We start from the raw sequence: 23,717 nt of genomic DNA, 5'->3' as shown, positions 1-23,717 counted from the left end.
TGGATGGAGATTTTATATCTGCAATTCTGACTCAGAGTACTGCAAGGCTATTTTAATAGACTGAAAGCTGTTTTTGATTCTACAAAGCCTGGACAGAGTAAAGAAGATTGCTTTAGTATTTGGGCTTGCTTTTATTTTTTCTAAAGATGTTGCTTATATCATCACATCCAATAAAGCCAACAAATGCAGATTCATAAATTCCAAGGCCCGAAGGGACCACTAATCATCTAGTCTGACTGCCTATACCAGTGGTTCTCAATTTTTCCAGACTACTGTACCCCTTTCAGGACTCTGGGTACACAAAACAAATCAAAGTTTTATCTCACTTAAAAACTACTTGCTTATAAAATCAGACATAAAATACAAAAAAGTGTCACAGCACACTATTACTGAAACATGGCTGACTCATTTTTACCAATTATCAAATCGATTGAAATATAAATATTGTAATTAAATTCCAGCGTGTAGTATATAGAGCAGTATAAATAAGTCATTGACTGTATGAAATTTTAGTTTGTACTGACTTCGCTAGAGCTTTTTATGTAGCCTGATGTAAAACTAGGCCTATATCTACATGAGTTGATGTACCCCCTGGAAGACTGCTGCGTACCCCCAGGAGTACGCATACCCCTGGTTGAGAACCACTGGCTTATACAATAGAGGCCATATAACAGTGGTTGACAACCTTTGGCACGCAGCACATCAGGGGAATAGGCTGGCAGGTCACGAGACATTTTGTTTACATTGACTGTCCACAGGCACGGCCCCCCACAGCTCCCAGTGGCTGTGGTTCACCATTTCCAGCCACTAGGAGCTGCGGAGGCGGGGGCGTGCCTGCAGACGGTCAACATAAACAAAATGTCTCACAGCCAGCCAGCAGATTACTCTGATGGGCCGCGTGCCGAAGGTTGCCAACCCCTGCCATAGAACTTCCCCAAAATAATTTGTAGAATATCTTTTAGAAATACATCCAATGTTGATATTTAAATGGTCAGTGATGGAAAATCTACCACAACCCTTGGTAAATTGTTCCAACTGTTAATTACTCTCACTATTAAAAATTTACACCTTATTTCCACTCTGAGAAACCCTTTCAGTTTAACAGCATAATGAAGTTAGTGACTTATGCCAAGATCTGGTTTTGCCCAATAAAAGGATGCAGGTAGTTTGCCAAGAAGAATCCCACGTCTTGAACAGTAAATGTTATAGATAGCTCCAGTGAGAAAACTATGAAGAATAATTGTCAAGATTCATGCTTTACGGCATGAACAATCAAAGAGGAATGTTTTCCCCTGCATGTTCAGCATTCCCTAGCGGTCTGGTTTCTTTTTACACACATGTGATGGCACCTCTCTCAAAAGCATTATGTACTGCCCACTACTGGAGTCAGGCTATTGGAATAGATGGACCTATAGCCTGATATGATGCTTATTTTGTTTCAAAACCTGGGTTAGTCTCTGAAAGCAGTGAGAAAGTGGAAGTGATAAGGTTCTAAGAACAACATGAATTCAGCCTAATTGAACTGCCTTTTATAGTATTTTCATTTTATAGTATTTTATGACATGGTGACAGGTTGTGCTACACATGGAACCAGGAAAAAAAACAACAAAACAGAAAATAGTACATATGTGCAAGCTCGTCTTGCAGTTGAAATTCTGACTAGTGCATTTCCCACTTTGGGATCATTTTAAATGGAGAACCTTAACTTTGCTTTAACACATGCAGTGGTTTTGTTTACTTGTTTGCATTTAGCTTTCTAAGACTGCCTACAGAAAGAGTAAAAAAAAATTGAAAAGGAAAAGATAATATCCAACAGTGTTTCGTTGTGCAGCTTACAAGCTCCACTGGCTTGATCAGTGAGCTCCTTGCTACGGAACGTTTGAGCTTGTGAAGCTTATAACCTATAGACCAAATCCTGCTCAATTTACAGAACTGAATGGTACCACTGAACTCAATTGGACTGTCTGTGCATGGAAGGTGAACAAGGAGACTCACACTTGACTTGCTGCATGCACACACGCACAGTGCATCTGTATTTAAAGAAATATCTGTAGTCCCAAGGTGCAAGTTTCAGATGATCAAGGCTGTGTTTAATCAAAACTAATACCACTTTTCAAAGTGCATAAAGGCAGTAGATCTCAAGGAGGATTTTGTCCATCCCACATTTCAAATACTTTCACTCTTGGATCCTGACTTTAATGAGCATCATGATGCTGAACTGCTGAACCTTAATCTTTGATTCTGCAAAGATCACATGCTTAATTTAACACAATATAAGGAGTCCCCTGTAACAGTGAGTCTCAGGGTGTAAAGTTAGGTATATGCATAAATCACTGGAGAAGCAACCCCAGTTTTTAAGCTCTTTGGGGCAGAGAGACATTGTATTCATACCTGTTTGTAAGCACTGCTGGGGCACCTCCCCCTAGCTGCTCTGGGGATTAGCTCCTTCCAGGTCCAACACCCCCTTCTGCTACTCATTCTTGCACCTTGCCACATCTTTCTCTCTCTGCAGCTTATGTAGTCTCTCTTCATGGCTTGGCCATCCAGCAAAGTCACCATAGTCCTCCCCCATGGGGGCACCAATGTCCCACAGGGCAACTGTCCTAGGCAGTCTTCTGGCTTCTCTGCGCCACGTCCCCAGCACAGAGACCCTACATCCTGCAGCCAAGGTCTGCACTGTCCCAAACCCTGCTACTGTTTCCCTGGGCTGCTTTCCACTTTGCCTCAATCATGCTCTTTTTCAACCCTCATCTGGGTACATGTTTCCCCCCAGGGCTTCTAGTCTCTCCCTTATTTCCTCCTTTCATTCTCTAAAGCTAGAAATGATTACAGATATCTACACTACAGCCCCCTCCATTCCTAGTTTTAGACCAGCTCAGCCTGTTCCTGTCCCGCTGGACTCCATCTTCTATTAGGGCTTGCCTAGCCAGACTAATTTTCCCTCAGGCATAGTCTATCAGGTTAATTAGCCCCTTCCCAGATACCTTAACCCTTTCAGGTGAGGGATGGAGTGAACACCCCCTCCTAGACACATGCAATACTGTTGATGTTATACAAATAGATGGTAATTTACCTGAGCTGGATTTGAACTGGCAAAGTGGAAGTAAAATGCTTGAGAACCCATTAGTCAGCCCCTGAGCCATTCACAATGTATATGTATATCTCTCTATAGTATAGTTTCTAGAGCACATTATTATGGTAACTCATACCATGATAAGAATGGCCTTGATCTCAGTTAAATGCATTGTTAAAGTACTTAAGATGTGCTGCTTCATCACAGATATTCTTACACGGCTGTCAAAGAGAAATACCATTTTTCTTCCTCTTCCATTTCACTTTTCTTCACGATATAGTAATTAACAAGAGCCATTAGATGCTGGCAAAACTGTCCCTTTTGAAGTCTCTACATAGCTGTCACCCTGGAGATAAAGGCAGATTATTCAATCTTGACATTACAATTGTGGATTCAAGATAAAAGCCTGGATTAGAAACTTCATAACCTCATGCAGAGAAAAAAAAATGAGATCACCATGAGGTAATTTTACTCCTGGTTTTGAAAATTTAAGGAGTTCCTTGAGGGTGAAGAGGGTGAGAATATCATGTCTTGAACTGGTGTGGAATGAACTATATTACTTTTTTCTATTACTGCAGTAAAAAAAGTGTTAGAGGAGCTTTTATTCTAAAATGTACCTGAGCTCTAGGGCAAGCAAATTATTCATTTGAATACTAGATGCTGTTATTTATGCTTTACCTCTATTTTTCATCCCTTCTGCTATATATTTTTCTTCTCTTCTCCACCTCCACTTTTTTATAATGTAGAAACAAGGGAAAAAATGGGAGCTGGATGGTGTAGGGGACTGCTCGAGGCAGCCTTTCACATCTAGGATCCCAGTTTGAATCCAGCCCAGCTTGATAGAGCCCCAAAGATTACAACATCTCAGGGCTGTGTTGGTGGCCTTGGTTCTGTTCTTAGTCTCTCAGGCTCAGATCCTCCGAAATTTAGGCACCTCACTCCCACTGATTTCAATGGGCATTAAATGCCTAAATACCTTTGAGGATTCAGGTTTGGGGCATTGCTGCACTCAAGAGTCACAAAGCCTCAAGGATCTAAATCTCATTTTCAAAAGGGATTTAGAAACTTAGGAGTCTAAATCCCATTGACTGTCCAAGAGATATGAATTATGTATTGTGCCACTGATTAGCAAATACCTAAATAGCTTTAGAAATCTGTGCCTAAGCGTCTACATCACAAAACCCACCACTAATGGGAACTTTGTTGGCAGACTCAGCAGGAAGTGGAAGGACTGAATGGGTAGAAAAATTGAATTACCCTTTGACCCCTAGAAATGGTCTCTCCAGATCAGTTTGGTGCACACGGATAAAGCACTATAGCAGCCACACACATGGCCAACCCTTTTCTTTATCCTTTGTGTGGCTGACAAGACAACATTAGTCTTCAGAATTATCAGTCTAGTAGGTTCATGAGCTCTAAAATAAAATAAAAAAATCAAACAAACAGCAATGGAGTGTTAAATGTAAAGAGGCAATACTAACCTCATTAAGCATTTTAAAATAGTCAGTGTTGGGGAGGGACAATCTAATATAGATAATATAAAACACACACAGAACTGGAACAAGACTTCCCTGGAGGTTCTAAAAAGGGGATGATTTTTTTCCCCCTTCACTTTTGTGTCTTTCTGGGATCTACCAAGGAGTAGCAGAGGAAGAGCAGAAATGTGAGAAGAAACTCTGTTCTTGTAAGGTTCACAGACTATTTTGGCTGTCCAAGGGTTCAGATAACATTTGGATAAGCAGTTGTAGTGAAATCCTGGTTCCATTTAAATCAGTGGGAGCTTTGACTTCAGTGGGCCCAGGATTTCACCCCTGAACTGCTAGGTACTTATCTGAACTGGAACCAGGCTCTATTTTTTTTTTCTGAGCAGAACCATTAGAAATGTAGCTCTTTCCTAAAAGCCATATTCTCCAGTGAGATCAATAAAACTGATCTCTACTTGAGAAATTTGAGTGCTTCATTGAAATATTTTGGTGTTTTACTCTGTGTGAGTAGTTCTTCTATGCCTGAAAAATGCTCATCTGGAAACTCATCCCATCCAATGATGCTAAAGCAATCTACTCTGCAAAACCTGCATTGCAGGAATGGAAGAATTCACACTGATGCCCTCTGTGCTGCTTAAGAGCAGAGAACTGCAGCCAATCAGGAGAACTGCCCAGGAGAGGAGAATATTACCTTTAATGAAGATCACTTCATAATGCTTTCAACAGATCTTGCTAGGAGTCACCTTCTTATATTTAATTTGTTAAACATGATGGTGAATTAAAATGAAATGTAAACATTTATATGACATACAAACAGAGTCATCATTTAATATAGAAACCTTTGCATTTCCGTTGTCGTCGTTTCATTTTCATTTTTTTAAAATGGTCTTTGGCTTCTTGATGGAAACTCCTAAGTTTTATTCAAAGCTGTTCCTTTTCTGAAAACATCCTGAATGACTCTCCAAATAGCATAGCATATTTTGGATGGCCATCGCAGCCACCCTTGAATAAACAAAGAAGGCACAGTCTTGAGGGTTGCATATGTCTAATGCATGATTCCTTCCTCTTCTGTGGCATGGAACTTCCACATCATCAGTATATAGTGGTAGATTCGCAGCTTATGTAAACTATCAGTCACTGACTCCAATGGCACTATGACAATTTACACTAGTTAAGGATCTGCCCCCACGTTTCTATAATAAGAGGTATAGGGATGTAAGACACCTCCACAAAAAGAGGATTGGCTGTTATTCAGGGTACTTTGAAATCTCTGGGGCAAATATTTCATTCAATAAACCTAGCCCTTTTTCTTTTTGTGAGCTCTCCATATTACATCATGGTATTTAGGAATTTGTTATTCAAAAATATTCTGTGTGAATGCATTTCAGACGGTGGGTTGTTCTCAGACTACTCACTTGAGCCTGCTCCAAAGCCCAATGAAGTCAAGAGAAAATTCCTAATGATTTCAACAGGCTTGGAATAGATTCTTAGAGGATTTAACATTCAAAATATGCTCTTCTGAATGACTGATGATCTAATGTTTCTTTTTTCTGATTGGAGGATGGATGACTGTATTTACGTTGTACAAATCAGATGATTTCTCTCCTAGACAATCTGTTTACTTCCTTCATGCCACAGAAATATTTCTACAGGATTTCCAATTGAACACTTCTGGAGCAAATATGCCTCCTAAAGTAAACAAGTATATTTGCACAAATACAGTCTCCAGTCCAAACATTCATATGAACAACAACAACATCACATGCACAAATGTATACAGAGAAGCTAATAAAAATGGTACACCCTCAAATACAATATGGAATCTACTAATTTGCTCACGACATGCCCAGCTCTACCCATTATTCATTTCCTAACATAAATGGCAGTCCAGTGAGCAAAATATTTTCTAGTGAACCACGCATGGGAGCTGTAATTGTAGCCAAGATCTATATAGGGTATGAACTCCCTCACAAGAACAGATTCATGTAGTACAACATGATGGATGGGGAGAGGAATGGGAATGTTACAAAGAAAGTATTGCTTCAAACAAGGTGCTGGAAACACGAGCCTTCCAGCAAAGTGTGATCATTGCTAATAATCTAAAGTGTCTAAAGTTATTCCATATTCCTGTAAAGAGAAAGGAATAGAAATTATATGTAACATAAGGATGTGTCCTAGTAGAACGAACCCCCTCATATCCATGAAGGTTTATATGCATAAAACTGAGAGATTGGGCACCAAAGAAGCCTTTTACCCTGATGTTCTATTATTGACTTGACTCGGGGAATGAATGCCAGATCATTTGAAGAGCTTTGTGTCCACTTAACAAGCCATTGAACCTCTGTGTAACATTAGTGTAGAAGGGAGAAGATCGGGAGTAGAACTGATCATCCCCTCTTCTTGTATATACGAAACACTGAGGCAGTTTCAGCATCTGATAAAGTCCCTCTAACTGACCATCTGGTAGGAGCAGGTGGTATTTCATTCTTAGCTTATTTCAATAAACCTTCAGAAATGAAAGCACAAGATCGAGAATAAAGGGAAGCCATCTCCTGGGAATTTTTAACCATTTGTGGGAGACTGCAAATTAAACAGCCTCCCTGCACTTGGAACTGTTGGGAACCCCGGCTCTTGCTCATTCTTTTTCCCCTCAAGGGCATGAATAACAGCCCTGTTAGGCAGCCTTTGTTTCCCAACATTGTAGATAGGTAGGAAAGCAAGACAAATAGAGAGGTGGTGGGGACTAATTTCATCCCTGGTGTGTCTTGGAACAATTCCCCCTGCACATGCTTACCACAGGTCTCAGTTTGGGCCTGACTGTGTGAAGTAATTTGAGATCCAAATGGACACAGAATTAGATATAAATGTGGAGCTTTCATTATTCATTTTTAAATGACCAGTAAATTTGGCAATCATTCTGTATCTGAAATAGGTGCACACAGATGTATTTGTTATGCCTGACTTTAGTCTTCAATGTAACAGCACAAATCATGACTAATCTTTTGCTATTCACATGGAGGTAATGATAGCCTCAGTTCTGCAAAGATTTATGCACATGTTTAGCTTCGCAGATGAACAGTCCCACTGAAGGCGATTTCATGCATGTAAACTTATGCACATGCATAAGTCTTTGTAGGATCAGGGCCATATATTGTATTTTCACAGATTTCTATTAATTTCTATATTAACAACGTGTGAAATAACTTAACTGACAGGCACGCAGACTACAAATGTTGTAAAATGACAGAGAAAGAGAGATCTTAGGATCTCAATCACTGCTCTTTTTCTTTTCATAGGTGTAGGTCAATGTATTATATATAACCAGAACAATAACACTGGGGTAAAGAACTCTATGCATGCTGCTTACCACTTTCTAGATAAAACCAGGGACTCAGTAGTCTACTTTCAATACCTAATAGAAAAAGTGACCTGAAGTGAGGATTACCTCACTCTTATCTCTGGATTAATTATCCAGTTCAGCTAAACCCAGGACCTTGTTTTTGTGAGGGAGGAGATACCAACCAATCAGAGAAAATGGCAAAAATTAGGGAGTTTTGTAGTTCTTAAAACAATCATTGTTAGACAAAGAAACTTCTTCAAGAAGGAGATTAGAAATTCTGCAACAGGATTAGAGTCCTGGACATTAATGGGTACACACTGCACAGTGAGCAAAAAAGGCACTGTTGTTACAAAAGAAAAGAAGGAAAAAACTCTTCATAAAGTTTGCCATGATGATAAACATTTTTATGTGTGTGTTTGTCTGCATTCAATCCCTCTCTCCGAGTTCATATTAGCTGTGATTTATATTGGCTTAATGGTATCTTTATGATGTTGCTTGATTTAAGGGTAATCATTCCTCTTTTTGTTTTATTAGTCTAGTTTTTTAACCTGACCCTTTGTCCAGGGCATAACAGGGCTAAGTTCCCACTGGCCTTTTCTCCTACTTTCCCCAGTTTTGCTGCCACTGGTTCAGCTCTATCAGTGGTAGCACTGCTCAGAACAAGGATATAATTTTCAAAAAACACCTTAGTAGTTTAAGAGCCTAATTTCCATTTTCAAAAGTGAGTTAGGCACTACAAACCTATGTCAACCTAATACATATAGCCACCGCAGTATTTACTGAGGTGGTGCATGGCCACATTACCTTCCTTGGGTTGGTGGTGCACATCCTCACCAGGAGTGCTTCCACCGACCTAAGAGGGGCATTGTGGGGAGCTGAGAGCCCAGTCTCTCAACTCTGCTGGCAGCTCCCTGCCAGGAGCCTGGCTGCCCCACAGGCTCCCAGGATCCCAGCGGGCTGTCCCCTCCCTCTCCCCCCCGTGCTCCCCACTGGGAGCCAGGGAGAAGCCACCTGCCCACGGCTTCTCACCCCTCCCAGTTCCCCACTGGGAGCTGGGGGGAAGCTGCCCAGGGCTTCTCAACCCCAGGGAGCATGGTCCAGGTGCCCTGGCCTCCGCCCACACCCCGCCTGGAACCTGGCAGCCTTGTCTATTTCACAGCTCACCGAGCTTCTCACCCCAGCTCCCAGCCAGGAGCAAACAGGGGGAAGCCCTCTGGTCTTCTTGCCCTGGCCTCCAGCCAGGACCATGGTCCAGCCTCCCAGCTCTCCAGCAGAACAGAGGGCAGCTGGGCTCTAGCTGCCTGGCTCTCTTGTCAATTTCATGGCTCCTGCATGACCCTAACTACACCAACATAAGCTTTATGCCTCTTGTGGAGGTAGAGTTATGATGTCGGTGTACTAAGGTGGGAGGAAGACTGAAGTGTAGATACTGACATAATTAGGTTGACATAAACAGCCTGATGTCGACCTCACTGTGTCGAGGAGACCAGCCCTTAGTCTGATTGAAAGTCAATGGGACATAAGTTGTAAGACTCAGCTCCACAAAGGTATTTAGGCACCTAACTCCCAGGCTCCTTAATATCTTTGAGAATTTGGACCTGAGTGCCTTTTGAAAATGGGACTTAAGCTCTTTTGAAAATTTAATCCCAAGTGTAAAGAGCATTGTGGTAAAAACCCCAGCATCTTGTCTGCAACGGTGTTCCCATCATTGCTCCCACTGAACTGATGCTAGCACCAGTGGGAAGTTCTGGTGTAAAGGCCTAATTTGGACAAGATGAGCTGGTCTAGAAAGCATTGGTAATAATCCCACAGAAAGTGTAGGGACAGATTTTCTTCCCCTTATATTGGAGTAAATGAGGAGTAATACCACTGAAGTCAAAAGACTTACACCTAAAGACAATCAGGCTTGTGCTGCAGACGAGGCCTACGTATCCAGCCTCCTCTTGATATATATGGATAAGTGCCATAAACTTTAAAGTCACAGGGTTAGGTCCTTGTCCCACTTTAGTCAATGGTAACACTCCTATAACCGTACATTCTGGGGTCATAGTTATTTAACTGGCAGTGACTATATACAGTAGGATTGTAAAAAACAGTCTCTGATTCCTCATTGTGCTGAGTCTTGTGCAATCATTTACCTCAATACAAAATTGAGTACAAAGTGTATGGAAAGCAGTGCAAAGTAAGTGTAAAACACTACCATTATGATTCTGTAGCGGTCTACACCCACTTTGCATTGGCTAAATGACTGCAGAAGGTCCAGGGCAACAGAGAACCAGGCACAGAATTCCTTAACTAAGAGCCTCTTATTGTTAAAAAAACACTCTGAGACAGATCCTCCGCTTGTGTAACTTAGCATACCTTCATTGGCTTCAATAGTACTTTGATTTACATCAGCTGAAGATGTGACCCACACAATGGGGTATGGCACTGCTAATCAAGAGGGGACACTCAAGGACATTAGCTAAAAATCTGGCCTTTTCTTGCAGGGAGGTTTGAGCTGATTGCGTTCCTTCTAATGGAATAGTGAATCCCACCTTTCTATGATGTCATATGGCATCATGCATAGAAAGTGTTCCTTAACTGTAACTCCTTAAAAGTAAAAGTGGCAAAGAGTCCTGTGGCACCGTATGGACTAACAGACGTATTGGAGCATAAGCTTTCATGGGTGAATACCCACTTTGTCGGATGCATTTAGTGGAAATTTCCAGAGGCAGGTATAAATATGCAAGCAATAATCAGGCTAGGGATAACAAGGTTAGTTCAATCAGGGAGGATGATTAATTAGTGATTGATTATTCTTAGTGTATTCCCACTGACCAATACACTAAGAAACTGCACCATCTACTCAGGACACTACCTACACTAACACAGGAACAAATCAACATACCCTTAGAGCCCCAGCCGGGGTTATTCTGTCTACTACACAAGATCCACAAACCTGGAAATCCTGGACACCCCATCATCTTGGGCATTGGCACTCTCACTGAAGGACTGTCCGGTTGTGTGGACTCTCTACTCAGACCCTATGCCACCAGCACTCCCAGCTATTTCCATGACACCACGGATTTCCTGAGAAAACTACAATGCATTGGTGATCTTCCAGAAAACACTATCCTAGCCACCATGGATGTACAGGCTCTCTACACAAACATCCCACAACAGATGGAATACAAGCTGTCAGGAACAGTATCCCTGATGATGCCACAGCACAACTGGTTGCTGAGCTCTGTGACTTTATCCTCACGCACAATATATATACCTGCAGACCAGTGGCACCGCTATGGGCACCCACATGGCCCCACAATATGCCAACATTTTTTATGGTTGACCTGGAACAACACTTCCTCAGCTCTCGTCCACTCACGCCCCTTCTCTACCTACGCTATATTGATGACATCTTCATTATCTGGACCCAAGGGAAGGAAACCCTGGAAGAATTCCACCACGATTTCAATAGCTTCCACCCCACCATCAACCTCAGCCTGGACCAATCTAAATGGGAGGTCCATTTCCTAGACACCACGGTGCAAATAAGCAACGGTCACATTAACACCACCCTATACCGAAAACCCACCGACCACTATGCCTACCTTCATGCCTCCAGCTTCCATCCTGGACACACCACATGATCCATTGTCTACAGCCAAGCGCTGAAATATAACCGCATTTGCTCTGACCCCTCAGACAGAGACCAACACCTACAAGATCTTCACCAAGCATTCTCAAAACTACGATACCCACACGAGGAAATAAGGAAACAGATCAACAGAGCCAGACGTGTACCCAGAAGCCTCCTGCTGCAAGACAAGCCCAAGAAAGAAACCAACAGAACTCCACTGGCCATCACGTACAGTCCTCAGCTAAAACCTCTCCAACGCATCATCAGTGATCTACAGCCCATCCTGGACAACAATCCCTCACTTTCACAGGCCTTGGGAGGCAGGCCAGTCCTCACCCACAGACAACCCGCCAACCTGAAGCATATTCTCACCAGCAACTACACACTGCACCATAGTAACTCTAACTCAGGAACCAATCCATGCAACAAACCTCGATGCCAGCTCTGCCCACATATCTACACCAGCGACACCATCACAGGACCTAACCAGATCAGCCACACCATCACCGGTTCATTCACCTGCATGTCCACCAATGTAATATACGCCATCATGTGCCAGCAATGCCACTCTGGTATGTACATCGGCCAAACTGGACAGTCCCTACGTAAAAGGATAAATGGACACAAATCAGATATTAGGAATGGCAATATACAAAAACCTGTAGGAGAACACTTCAACCTCCCTGGACACACACTTAAAAGGTAGCCATCCTGCAGCAAAAAAACTTCAGGACCAGACTTCAAAGAGAAGCTGCTGAGCTTCAGTTTATTTGCAAACTTGACACCATCACCTCAGGATTAAACAAAGACTGTGAATGGCTCGCCAGCTACAAAAGCAGTTTCTCCTCCCTTGGTGTTCACACCTCAACTGCTAGAAGAGGGCCTCATCCTCCCTGATTGAACTAACCTCATTATCCCTAGCCTGATTCTTGTTTGTATATTTATACCTGCCTCTGGAAATTTCCACTACATGCATCCGACAAAGTGGGTATTCACGCACAAAAGCTTATGCTCCAATAAGTTTGTTAGTCTATAAGGTGACACAGGACTCTTTGCCGCTTTTACAGACCCAGACTTACATGGCTACCCCTCTGATCCTTAAAAGTAATGTTCCAAAAAGAAACTTCATCCAAAATATCAACAGAATTGCTCAAAAAAAATTATTGCTAGAAAGTTTTATTGTGAGGTTTTAGTTGGATATATTCTTTCTCACATTCTGTACTACATTGTTGCACAGTGTTGTCTGTTATCTGATACTGGTACGTGTGTGGGGATTGGGGCAGGGGTTAATCTAGTAAACAAAGGCCTGGAAAAGTAAGTCAGTTTAACTATGGGCACGGCTACACTTGCAGATGTAGACGGCTTTGAGTTAAACCCGCCTTCGGAGAGTGCAGTAGGGAAAGTGCTGCAGTCTATCCACACCGACAGCTGCAAGCACACTGGCGTGGTCACATTTGCAGCACTTGCAGTGGCATTGGGAGCGGTGCATTATGGGCAACTATCCCACAGAGCACCTCTTCCCATTCTGGCGCTGTGGCTTGTGGGAAGGGTGCAGGGGGTATGGGGCATTCTGGGTCCTATCCCAATGCCCTGTGATGCATCTGTTCGCATCCCAGCAATCCCTGTGCTTCCGTCCACATTTGGTGCCATCTTTCAATATTTTTTGTACTGCGCGCTCTGTCTTCCCTTTCTGTCTGTGAAAATGGAGCCCAAACTGCTGAGGAGTATGCTGACAAGTCTCGCCAGCACATCATGTTTGGCAGTCGAGTTATTCCTTATGATCCGAAGTGACAGTGAGGGCTCCGACGATGATATTGACTCGAGTAACGCAAATGACACGAGTTTGCTTGTGGCATTCACGGACATGCTCACCACTGTGGAACACCGCTTTTGGGCTTGGGAAACAAGCACTGAGTGGTGGGATCACATCATCATGCAAGTCTGGGATGATGAGGAGTGGCTGCAGAACTTTCGGATGAGAAAAGCCACTTTCATGGGACTGTGTGATGAGCTCGCCTCCACCCTGTGGCTCAAGGACACGAGATTGAGAGCTGCCCTGATGGTGGAGAAGCAGGTGACTATTGCAATCTGGAAGCTGGCAACTCCAGACAGCTACTGATCGGTCGCTAACCAGTTTGCAGTGGGAAAGTAGACTGTTGGAATCATGTTGATGCAAGTTTGCAGAGCCATTAATTGCATCCTGCTCAGAAGAACCGTGACTCTGGGTAACGTGCATGACATTGTGGATGGCTTTGCACAAATGGGTTTCCCTAACTGTGGAGGGGCGATAAATGGCTCTCATATTCCAATTCTGGCACCAGCCCACCTAGCTTCCAAGTACGTTAATCGGAAGGAGTATTTCTCTATGGTTCTCCAGGCGCTTGTGGATCACCATGGGTGTTTCATTGACATTAATGCAGTTTGGCCCGAAAAGGTGCATGACGCATGCATCTTTCAGAACACTGGCCTGTTCAGGAAGCTGCAAGCTGGCACTTTTTTCCCAGACCAGAAGACCACCGTAGGGGAAGTCAAAATGCCCACGGTGATCCTTGGAGACCCTGCTTACACTTTAATGCCGTGGCTCATGAAACCCTACACAGGGAGCTTTGACAGCAGCAAGGAGAAGTTCAACAACAGGCTGAGCCAGTGTAGAATGACTGTGGAGTGTGCTTTTGGCCGTTTAAAGGGCTGCTGGCGCTCTCTGTATGGGAAACTGGACCTGGCCGATGACAGCATCTCTGCAGTTATATCCGCGTGCTGTACCCTCCATAAAATTTGTGAAGGGAAGGGTGAACGATTCACTCAGGCATGGAACTCGGAGGTTCAACACCTGGAGGCTGAATTTGAACAGCCAGAGATCAGGGCTATTAGAGGGGCCCAGCACAGGGCTGCAAAGATTAGGGATGCCTTGAGGGAGCAATTTGAGGCTGAAAGTCACGAGTAATGTCTGGTGCCCTGCATGGGAGTGAAGTGCAGCGGTTCCACTGTTAGCAGGAATCTGTATTTGCTGTGCTGACTTGCAGTGCCTGTTTCTTTCCTGGGCTAAGGTATCTTTTACTTTATGCAATCATAAAGAATGTTTTCAAAGCCAAAAAATCCATTTATTGAAAAGAAACAACTGCTTGGGAAACAGAAAGAGCAAGGGGGTGTGGTGGGGAACGGTACAATCACAGATTTATGTATGTCCTATTATTATACTCAGCCTTCCTGTCTGGAGTGCTATGCAATGAATGCTGCACTTCAGGATGGCTATACTGCATGGTGATGGGGGTTGAGTGCAGTGGGTAAGGATCGTCGTTTTCAGGGCTGGGTGGTGAAGCTACAGGTGTTGGAGGCACCTGGTGGCAGTAAGAACCTGGATGTTGAGGAAAGTGGGTTGGAGGTGACATGGGGGCACAAGGGAAAGAGTTTTGGGACAAGGGCTGCTGGGGGAGGGGTGCAGTAGTGCTCCGCCTGCATGGCTATGAGCACCTGGATAGAGTCCGCTTGGCGCTCTATTATGCTTATCAGCCAATCCATGCTTTGCTGCCAGAACACCGCACTTTTGTGCCAGCACTCCTCATTCTCCTGGCGGATCCTCCTTTCATTGTCCCGCCACTCCTGCACTTTTTGATTTTCATTACTTGAATGCTGCATGACTTCATGCAACATGTCTTCCTTGCTTCTACATGGCCTCTTTCTGATTCTTTGGAGTCTTTCGGCCGGTGATAACACGGACAGCAGAGATCTCAAGGTTGCATCTGTAAAGGCAAAATGCAACACTTATCAGAGGCAGCATTGGTCACACCAGACAGAGCAATGATTCCCCCGTACTTAATGGCAAGCACAGTCTACACGATAGCATAATTTGCCGTCCCAAAGTGAGCACACATAACCCACGGGAGCCCCAAAATGGTGAGTAAGCACAGGGTCAAGTGTGACTGATGGCTGGTCACCTGAGGGTAGGGCAATAGAGTTCAAAGTGATGACCAGAGTGGCTAGAACAGGCATTGTGGAACACTTCTGGAGACCGATCAGAGCGCACTAACAGACTAGGGTGTCCACACTGGCACTGCAGCTCTCCAGCGGGGGCACACCACACTTTATTCCACTTGCCGAGGTGGAGTACCAGGAGCGCTCTACATGCCTTGTCAGTGTGGACGGGTAGTGAGCTAGTGCACCCGGGGCTCCTTTTATGCGCTCTAACTCGCAAGTGTAGCCAAGCCCTATGTTGCTCGGCGGTGTGAAAAATTCATACCTCTGAGCGACGGCATTAACCTACCTAAGTCTCCACGCAGACAGTGCTAGGTCGACAGAAGAATTCTTCCATTGAGCTAACTACCGCCTCTCGGGGAGATGGATTACCTACACCGACGGAGAACACCTATCAGTGTCGGCAGCATCTACACTGAAGCGCTACAGCAACTCAACTACAGCAGCACAACTGTGCCACTGTAGCATTTTAAGTGTGGACAAGCCCAAACACATAACAAGATCCAGTGGCTGGAAATTGGGGTCAACAGAGCTCAAACTGGAAATAAGACACATTTTTAACAGTAAAAATAGCTGCCCGTTAGCACAGATTGCCAGAAGATGAAATAAATTCTCCATCATTTGGAGTCTTTAAAACAAGATGTGAGGTCTTTCTGAAATGGATGCTCTTGTTCAACTCAAGGTGTTGGCCTTCATGCTGGACTTCTGGGGTGAAATTCTATGGCATGTGTCATACCAGAGGTCAGACTAGATGGTAGTCCCTTCTGGCCTTCTAACTGATTAATCCATGTTGCTATTTTATATTAATCAGGTCCCACAACCTCCTTCTCATTATCACCTCATTCCTTTGAACCATCCAAGCACCATATTGTTAATAATCCATGTCTTTTTCTTGTTACATGTTTTTCAGATTATATCTATAGCACACTGTAACGATTCTTTCAGAAAGGGCTTGTTTGCCTAGTGTCAAGACTCCTCATTAGTGCAGCCTTTGATCTGTGGCACCCACAGGATGGGGGTGGGAGGTGTATTATTATTGTATTAAGATTTTCACAATAAGAGGTGTCAAGTGTCCAATCGAATGCACACAGAATACAATTACAAAAATAAAAACCAGTCACAGCCATAACAGAGGGTTTCTCTAGCAATTACTTAGGAGAAAAACTGAAAGTTTTTCAGAGCACTGTTCAAAATTACTGGGCCAGATTCTTAGCTGGTGTAAAGGTCTGGAGTTCCACTAAAGTCACTGTTAGTAGAAGAGGGCATTCATCTTCACTCAAGGTGGGTGAACTCATTCTAGCTAATTTTGCATGCACTCCAATATTCTGGGTTCCCGAATTCAGACTGCACTAGAACATTTTTGGGATGGTATTCAGCTAAAAAAAACGTGCAGAGGGTGAGAGAGCAAATACCCTAGTAAAAAATGAAGCCGCTCGATAATCAAATCCAAAAGACCTAACTCTGCAGCCCTTAATCTGCAGAACTTTTATTAGTTACATTGAGAGTAGTTTGATTAAGGATGAAATATTTGGCCCAGTATTTTTAATGAAGATAGGATTCCTGTGATTCTAATGAAACCCTACACTTTTTTTTTTGTTTTGGTGGGGGCGCCCTCAATGCTTCTCACCATTTTCTGTACTCCTCTCATTTAGCAATATGGAAGGTTTGGGTGGTTCTGATGTCTATTCATGCCCCCACACTGAGAAATCTTGCATCTAGCCAAACAAGCTGAGTCTTCCCCTCCTCTAGGCTTTTATAACCCGTATGATCCTTTCAATTTAGCCCATGAGTTTTTCTTTTCAGGCTTAAAAAGTTGGGAATTCAAATCGGTTGTGAACCTTCCAAACCCAAAAGATAGTCTAAGACATTTGCAAAAACCTCAAAACTCCACAAGCTCCCTTGACTGAACACTGATTTCACATCAAGGGCCATATTCTGTCCTCAAAGAACCCCCCACTTTTGTAGAAAGGTACCCAGGAAAAAAATCAAATCATGTACAGTACTGGGGTGTCACAAGCTAAATCAGTTCCACCATCTTCCAACTCATATTCTTCACCAGTTCTGCATGCTGAATGTGGAGAACTGGATGGCTCAGGGAATTTGAAGTCTCTTATTTCTAGATCACTGGCTAAACTCCCATCCAGATGTGAAATTCTGGCCACATTCAAGTCAATGGCGACAACTCTGACTCAAATGAGGTCAGGACTTCAACCTAAGTATATGATGATCTTAAATTATTGACAGTTGTTTGGTGGCCTATGCCAAATGGCTTAGAGCACTACTGTGGTAGCATCTAAAAATGTTAAAGCTTTGCTTTTGCAACTTAGGCTATGTCTACACTATTTACTCTTTATTTGTATAGAAATACCTGTATGTTAAGGTAAAGCACACCTAGTGTGGCCATAATTATACCGGCAAATCTACATTTTTTACTGGTATAGCTTATTCCACAACTCTTGAACAAAACTGAATGTACCTCTGCTACTAGAAGTACAGTTCTGCCACTATAACTGCATCTACATTAGGCGCTTGTGCTTGCACAATTATGTCACTCAGAGGTCACATCCCTCACGGACATAGTTATGTTGGAAATAGTCTGAAGTGTCGACACAGCCCTCATAACATTACTCCATTATTCACCGTATTTTTAAGTGTTCCCTATAGTTAATACAGTGAACTTTCAAAGTTCATTCTGATTTAAAGGTGTACACAGTTCCAGAGATATTTCCAATGTTAACTATAGTATTTAGAATCTGATCACTCAAAATGGAGTGAACTTGAACTGCACCCACTGCATTGAGCATTGAGAGTATCACAAATAGTACAGTATCCTTATTTACCTACAAAGGCAAAGCTGTATGAGTGACCACTGTAGCTCTTCAGGCCTGGCCAAAGGCCCATTGCAGTCAATGGGAATCTTTGACCTATCAGAACTGCCACTAGAGGCCACCGTTCCTGGCAATTTCAGCGGAGAGACCAAGGAAATGAACCAGAATGGAAAATGAGCCTCTCTCTCTCTCTTTCTGTTCCAAAGAGACTGTTGCTCCGGGTCAGGCTGAGGCAAGGTGATAATAGGGTTGTTTTCATTGCTGATGCATCTCTTCTGTGGTTACAGGAGTTTGGTTTCCAAGGCAGTCAATCATACACGTTTTATGAGCACTCAATTCACTTTTTCAACTCTGCCATGAAGGCAAACTTCCTTTTCAAAAAGGTCAGCAGCTATCGGATGTGAAAGTTATTTTTTACTTACAATGTTGTTGCTGTAAGAAAAAAGGGGGGAATACTGCAAGGAATAAATTTACTCTTGGAATGGTATTATCTGGATTCTGTAACATTCATATGCTTGAAATGTCAATGAAGGAGCCACAAAGCAGCCGGTGTGTTTTCAATGATCACATGGCAATGTTCCACAGACATGATTGATGATGGGTTAATATTGCTTTTAAATGTTCTAAAGATCACATTAGGAGGCAGGAGTCAAATTATAAAGCAATCAGAAAAATGTGTTTTCTCTGAAGAATTATTAATATCAAAGCAAACACCTTTGGGGAAGCTAATGGCGTGTTACCTTTACACAATTTTAAAAACCCCAGAAATAAAGATACTTTAGAAAAGGGAAATATGAGTATTTCCAATATGGCAACACTTGACATTTGTAAGTGCTATATAGTAGGTGAAGATCCTCTGATCCCTCTAAAGTGTGGCAGTATTTTCCACCAGGCTAGCTCAAGCTGCTTCTATCCTGGCAGAGGGTCTATGGATGTCAGAGGAGATGCTGTTTCTCTGCTTGTTACACCACAGCTGCACTCTGGTCTCCATCAGCCTGGCTTACTACTAGCCAAGAGGCCCCAACATACTTCCAAGTCCCAAATTCCCCCAAAACCATCTGCCCTGAAATGTCCAGCCCTCTCCAGGACCACTCAGAGCCAGAATACAGTTCAGTTGTTCCTTTGAAAATACCCAGCAGCTTGCCACATCAACTGGAGTTCACAATTACTTCAATTCAGACACAGCACTGGGTTGGTTTAGATTCAAATAAAACAAGTTTATTAACAATAGGACATAGGTGAAGTAAAAGAAATAAAGTGACAGACACATCTAAAAGTCTGAAACTGAATCTAGCAAGGTATGGTCTTTGTTTAAGATGATTTCTCTCACCAATTATTCTTTGTCCAGCATGACTGACTCCTTCTCAGGCTGAATCTTTCACAGAAGTACAAAGTGCTGGTTTCCCTTGTTGTCTTATTTGAAAGATAAAGATGGATTCTCTCTATGTCCCTCATATTACCAAAGAATTGTCTTTGTTCTCAAAGTTAGAAAGGCCTCCTGGAGATTCAGTCTCCTGTGTTTCTTCGTGGTGCAGGAGCCATGTCTCTTGAGTTCAGGTTCAAGACAACACCTGCTGCTTTGCAGGGTAGCTTTGTTTATGGCTAACATGTAAATCGAAGTAAACCCACATTCCTTTGTCTAGGATGGACCTGTTTATCACCTTTACCTAGGCTACGCTGTCTTTCTTAAGCATGTTCTAGTAACATTATGCAGAGAGAACTCACAACTTCACATAAAAGATTATCACATGCACTTTACAATGATATTAATGGTCATTCATTTTCAAATGATGCTTTACAAAGCATAATTTGTACACACATCATTGAGGTAACGTATAGGGTGTGAATATAGGGTTGCTTAGAGGCTCAGAGTGGATGTTGAAGAAGGACGTCACGGCTATACTGGCTGCACACCAAATGGGACTCCCAAATCTTCCATCTGGGTAAACCAGCAGCTTTCCAGCTCCTAGTGGCGTCAAGGGGATGGAACAGACTGACGGCTTGATCAACAAATCAATCTAGTGAAAGAACACTGGTGTGCTTGATATGCACTGGTGTACTTGTCAGGCGGCTGATCCATGTTTGCAGCATACCAGAGGCCAAATGCTAGGAGTGGTTTGAGAGGCAATTCCTTTGACAGACACATCATGGATTAGATGCCTATTTTCCTTCTTGTTCTCATTATATAACCTCTTTGTTTTCAGCGTTTCTTCTCCTCCTCCATTCTGTGGCAGCAATTGTGCATGCTAATGAGATATCCTAATGCAGCAATGGCCTGTCAGCAGCAATGTGCTGGAGGGGGGATCTCAGGGGCTCCTAGAAACCCTTTGTTAAAATTCTGTGGGCACGCTGAGAAATGAGGAATTATTATTGGTTAGGTGCTGACTATGTACTGGAGCTTTTTCCCCTGCCTCTGATGCAACTCTAGTCCTCTCTGGATATTGCTAAAATCATCTCTGCCAGAGATCACTTATTTCTGGGGCTCAGAAAGATACTTCTGAAAAGCAAGGGGTTTTTTTGTCTTTGGAATAACCAGATTGTACCAAATAGGAAATATTTTTAGATCATCACCCAAGGGAAGGGTCCCATCCTTCTCTGACAAAGACTTCACCTCCAAATATGAGTTGTGCAAACTAAAGACTCCTATACCATCAATATGCTCACTATAATTTTCAACAACAAAAGCTGAAATACAGCAGAGTGAATGTTCTTCATGTAAGTTGTATGCCAAGGGGTGTTGCTTCTCTTTTTGTTACTGGCTTACAGTTAACAGAAAGCATCTTCATTCAAATGGGGAAATAAATTAATAGACTCACCAATCTCTAGCCCACCCTGCCTGCAGACACAGATCCCACAACAAGTTTTACAACTGGCTCAGAGGAAAAAAATCTTTGGAGTTTCCTTTATTAATAGAGGCAGCATCCCAGTGATATGCCAATTCCTCAGTTGTTGTCTTCAGCACTTTTTGGGGTCACTAGACAGATTTGGTTACTTGATCATCTCTGGTTTTGACTGTCCCCACGTACAATCAATAAGACTGCTATCTGGAACAAACATCAATTTTCCTCTATCACTCTCATAAAATGACAATACAAAGCTTTTACATGTAATGTTTGTTACTTTTTGTTCTTCGTCAGAAGGAGACTAAGCTGGTGACATCTCACCATCCCTAAGAAGCACACCACAGCACACAGGAAGCATTTCTCTAGGATCCAACTCCTATATATTCAGACAGATCTAGCAAGACCATGTGGAATAGTACCTTCTGATTAACTCCCCAGTGTTATATTACCAATGCACTGAACTAAGATGTTGTTATAAAAATAACCTAAGAAGGCATTCTTAATATTAACCTTAAGTCTAGGAGTTTGTGACTTGTCCTAGACAGGTGCTCAAGAGAGAGGATAGGGCACAAGAAGCCTTCCTCCTTCATCTCTCTCCCCCACTTAGGAGCTAGTCACAATCCTAGTCCTTGCACTTTGCAAGCCAGATTCTGACCAGACTTTTCATAGGAGCACAGCAGAGATGTGTGCAGTAAATGCCTCCTGCCTCTGTGAAGCCAGTGTAAGATCACAATAGCATTTCCTGAGCGCAGGAAGATGGACCAAGGTCTTGTACTACCAAGCAAAAATAGCGGGCCAAAAGGAACGATCTGCACTATCCTCATGGAAAGTGTGCCCCATCATGTGCCCTGAGCAGCCCAGGCAAAGCCTGAGTCTGCTGAGGAACCATCCTTCCTATTGCACCCTCAGAAGTGATGTGGTTCAACGTCATTCCCTATACAGGGCTGTGTGTAAATTGCACAGTCTAGCCCCATGAGTGGAAGGACTGTTTGCCAGCCTCCCCACAGTCTCTTGTCCACTGCATCAGCTCAGTTCCAGAAGGCTGCTCTGAATTAACCCTCCAGGAGCAACTACTGGATCAGTGAGCCTTTGCACCCGCTCTATTGCAGGGCTATTGCTTTACAGCCACCATGGATATGCTAATTGCTCTAAACCTCAGCACTCCCCCATGAAACTCTTTGACTCGCAAGTGTATTGTGTGCTTAAATGCCATAAAAAAAATATAAAGCTACTCTACTCAAACCCCAGCAGGTTCCTCAGTGACTAAGCTCCACTAATTAGTAACAGCTGTTAATGAAGTGTGCAGGTACAAATCTAACCTCTCCAATCAATGCATATGAGATTCTTAGACTGTAGCAATATTTAAAGGGGATATTGCAAAGGAAAAACAAGAATACAACCATTTAAAAGTCACAATTTTGTAGCAGAGACCCTGTTACTTTCTCCCAATCATAGAGATTTCAGTTACCACTAAATATAGTATCTATTTGTCTGCGATTACTTAAAATAACAATTTTTGTTCTGTTTACCTAAGTTGGAAAACTGCCGTTACTCATGAGTGAGAGTAGAAATGAACAGCCCACTCAGTGGAATTTAATAGGGTGCATCAATTCTTTCCAGGTAAGCCAAGGAAATAAATTGCTAATTTACTATTATTCAAAACTGAAACAGCCTTTTAAATTAATGGCTGAATACATAATTATATGCTCAGAAAACATATAGCTTACACCATGCCTGGCCTGCAAAAAAAATGATTTGAGAAACTCATACCCAACATGATATCAACACACTGAAAACTCTGACGATTAGCAATTTCACCCATTTTCAGCCACACTGCACATAGCTGCCTTCCTGGAAATGAATTAACACACAGTAGCTTGTTTTCTCTTAATAATGGTATAATCCTAGTTTGTTTTTAGCCATAAAAGAGGTTTCAGAGTCTTTGACTCAGTCTGAACTTCAGCATTATACTGCTGTATAGTATTATATCAGATTACAAATACAGCATAAAATAAACCATTACCTGAACAGAAATTAAGGATTTGAGATTTTCATTCAACCATAATTATTGTTCCATTCATAGCCCATTATTGTCCATTATAGTCCCAATCCAGTAAAGCATTTAAGCACATGCCTAAGTGATTTGCTGAACCAGGGCCTCTAGGTAGAAGCATCCAACTTGAACCTCACAGTTAGGTAAATCTCATTCCCCTTATTCAGCTAAATTGTTCCAATTATGTCAATGCAACTACTTTCATGAGTAAGGCATGCAGAATTAGCACCAGGTTTGAATTCTCAAGGATAATGGCAGCCTTATCTGACAAAAAACAAATCATTTGGTTAGCAGCATGGAATAATTTGCCAGGGACTATTGTCCTTGTACCTATTGCTCCTGCATCCAAGGGATTCGTTCATTAGAAACATAGATAGTTGGGTTTGCGATGAGCAGGAGAAACACATGGTGACGTGCCTGATGCGAAGGTTGTGGATCTCTCGAGACATCTAGATAGATTTATGTATAGTGCTGGGGAGGAGCTAGTGGTCGTGGTACATAT

General features: G+C 42.7%; 1 protein-coding gene across 1 annotated transcript in view; it reads left to right on the top strand.

The window, feature by feature from the left end:
* Positions 1–5,276, top strand: part of LOC140915319 (uncharacterized) — a 102,265-nt gene extending 96,989 nt beyond the window's left edge. Inside the window, exon 4 of the mRNA XM_078853927.1 lies at positions 5,156–5,276. Within this exon, the coding sequence (XP_078710053.1) occupies positions 5,156–5,271 (116 nt within the window). The 3' untranslated portion in view covers positions 5,272–5,276. The remainder of the gene's footprint in view (positions 1–5,155) is intronic.
* The last annotated feature ends 18,441 nt before the right edge of the window (positions 5,277–23,717 follow it).

This window comes from Lepidochelys kempii, chromosome 7 (assembly GCF_965140285.1).
Source record: "Lepidochelys kempii isolate rLepKem1 chromosome 7, rLepKem1.hap1, whole genome shotgun sequence".
NCBI classification, from domain to species: Eukaryota; Metazoa; Chordata; order Testudines; family Cheloniidae; genus Lepidochelys; species Lepidochelys kempii.
This window is presented reverse-complemented; position numbering and strand designations above follow the sequence as displayed.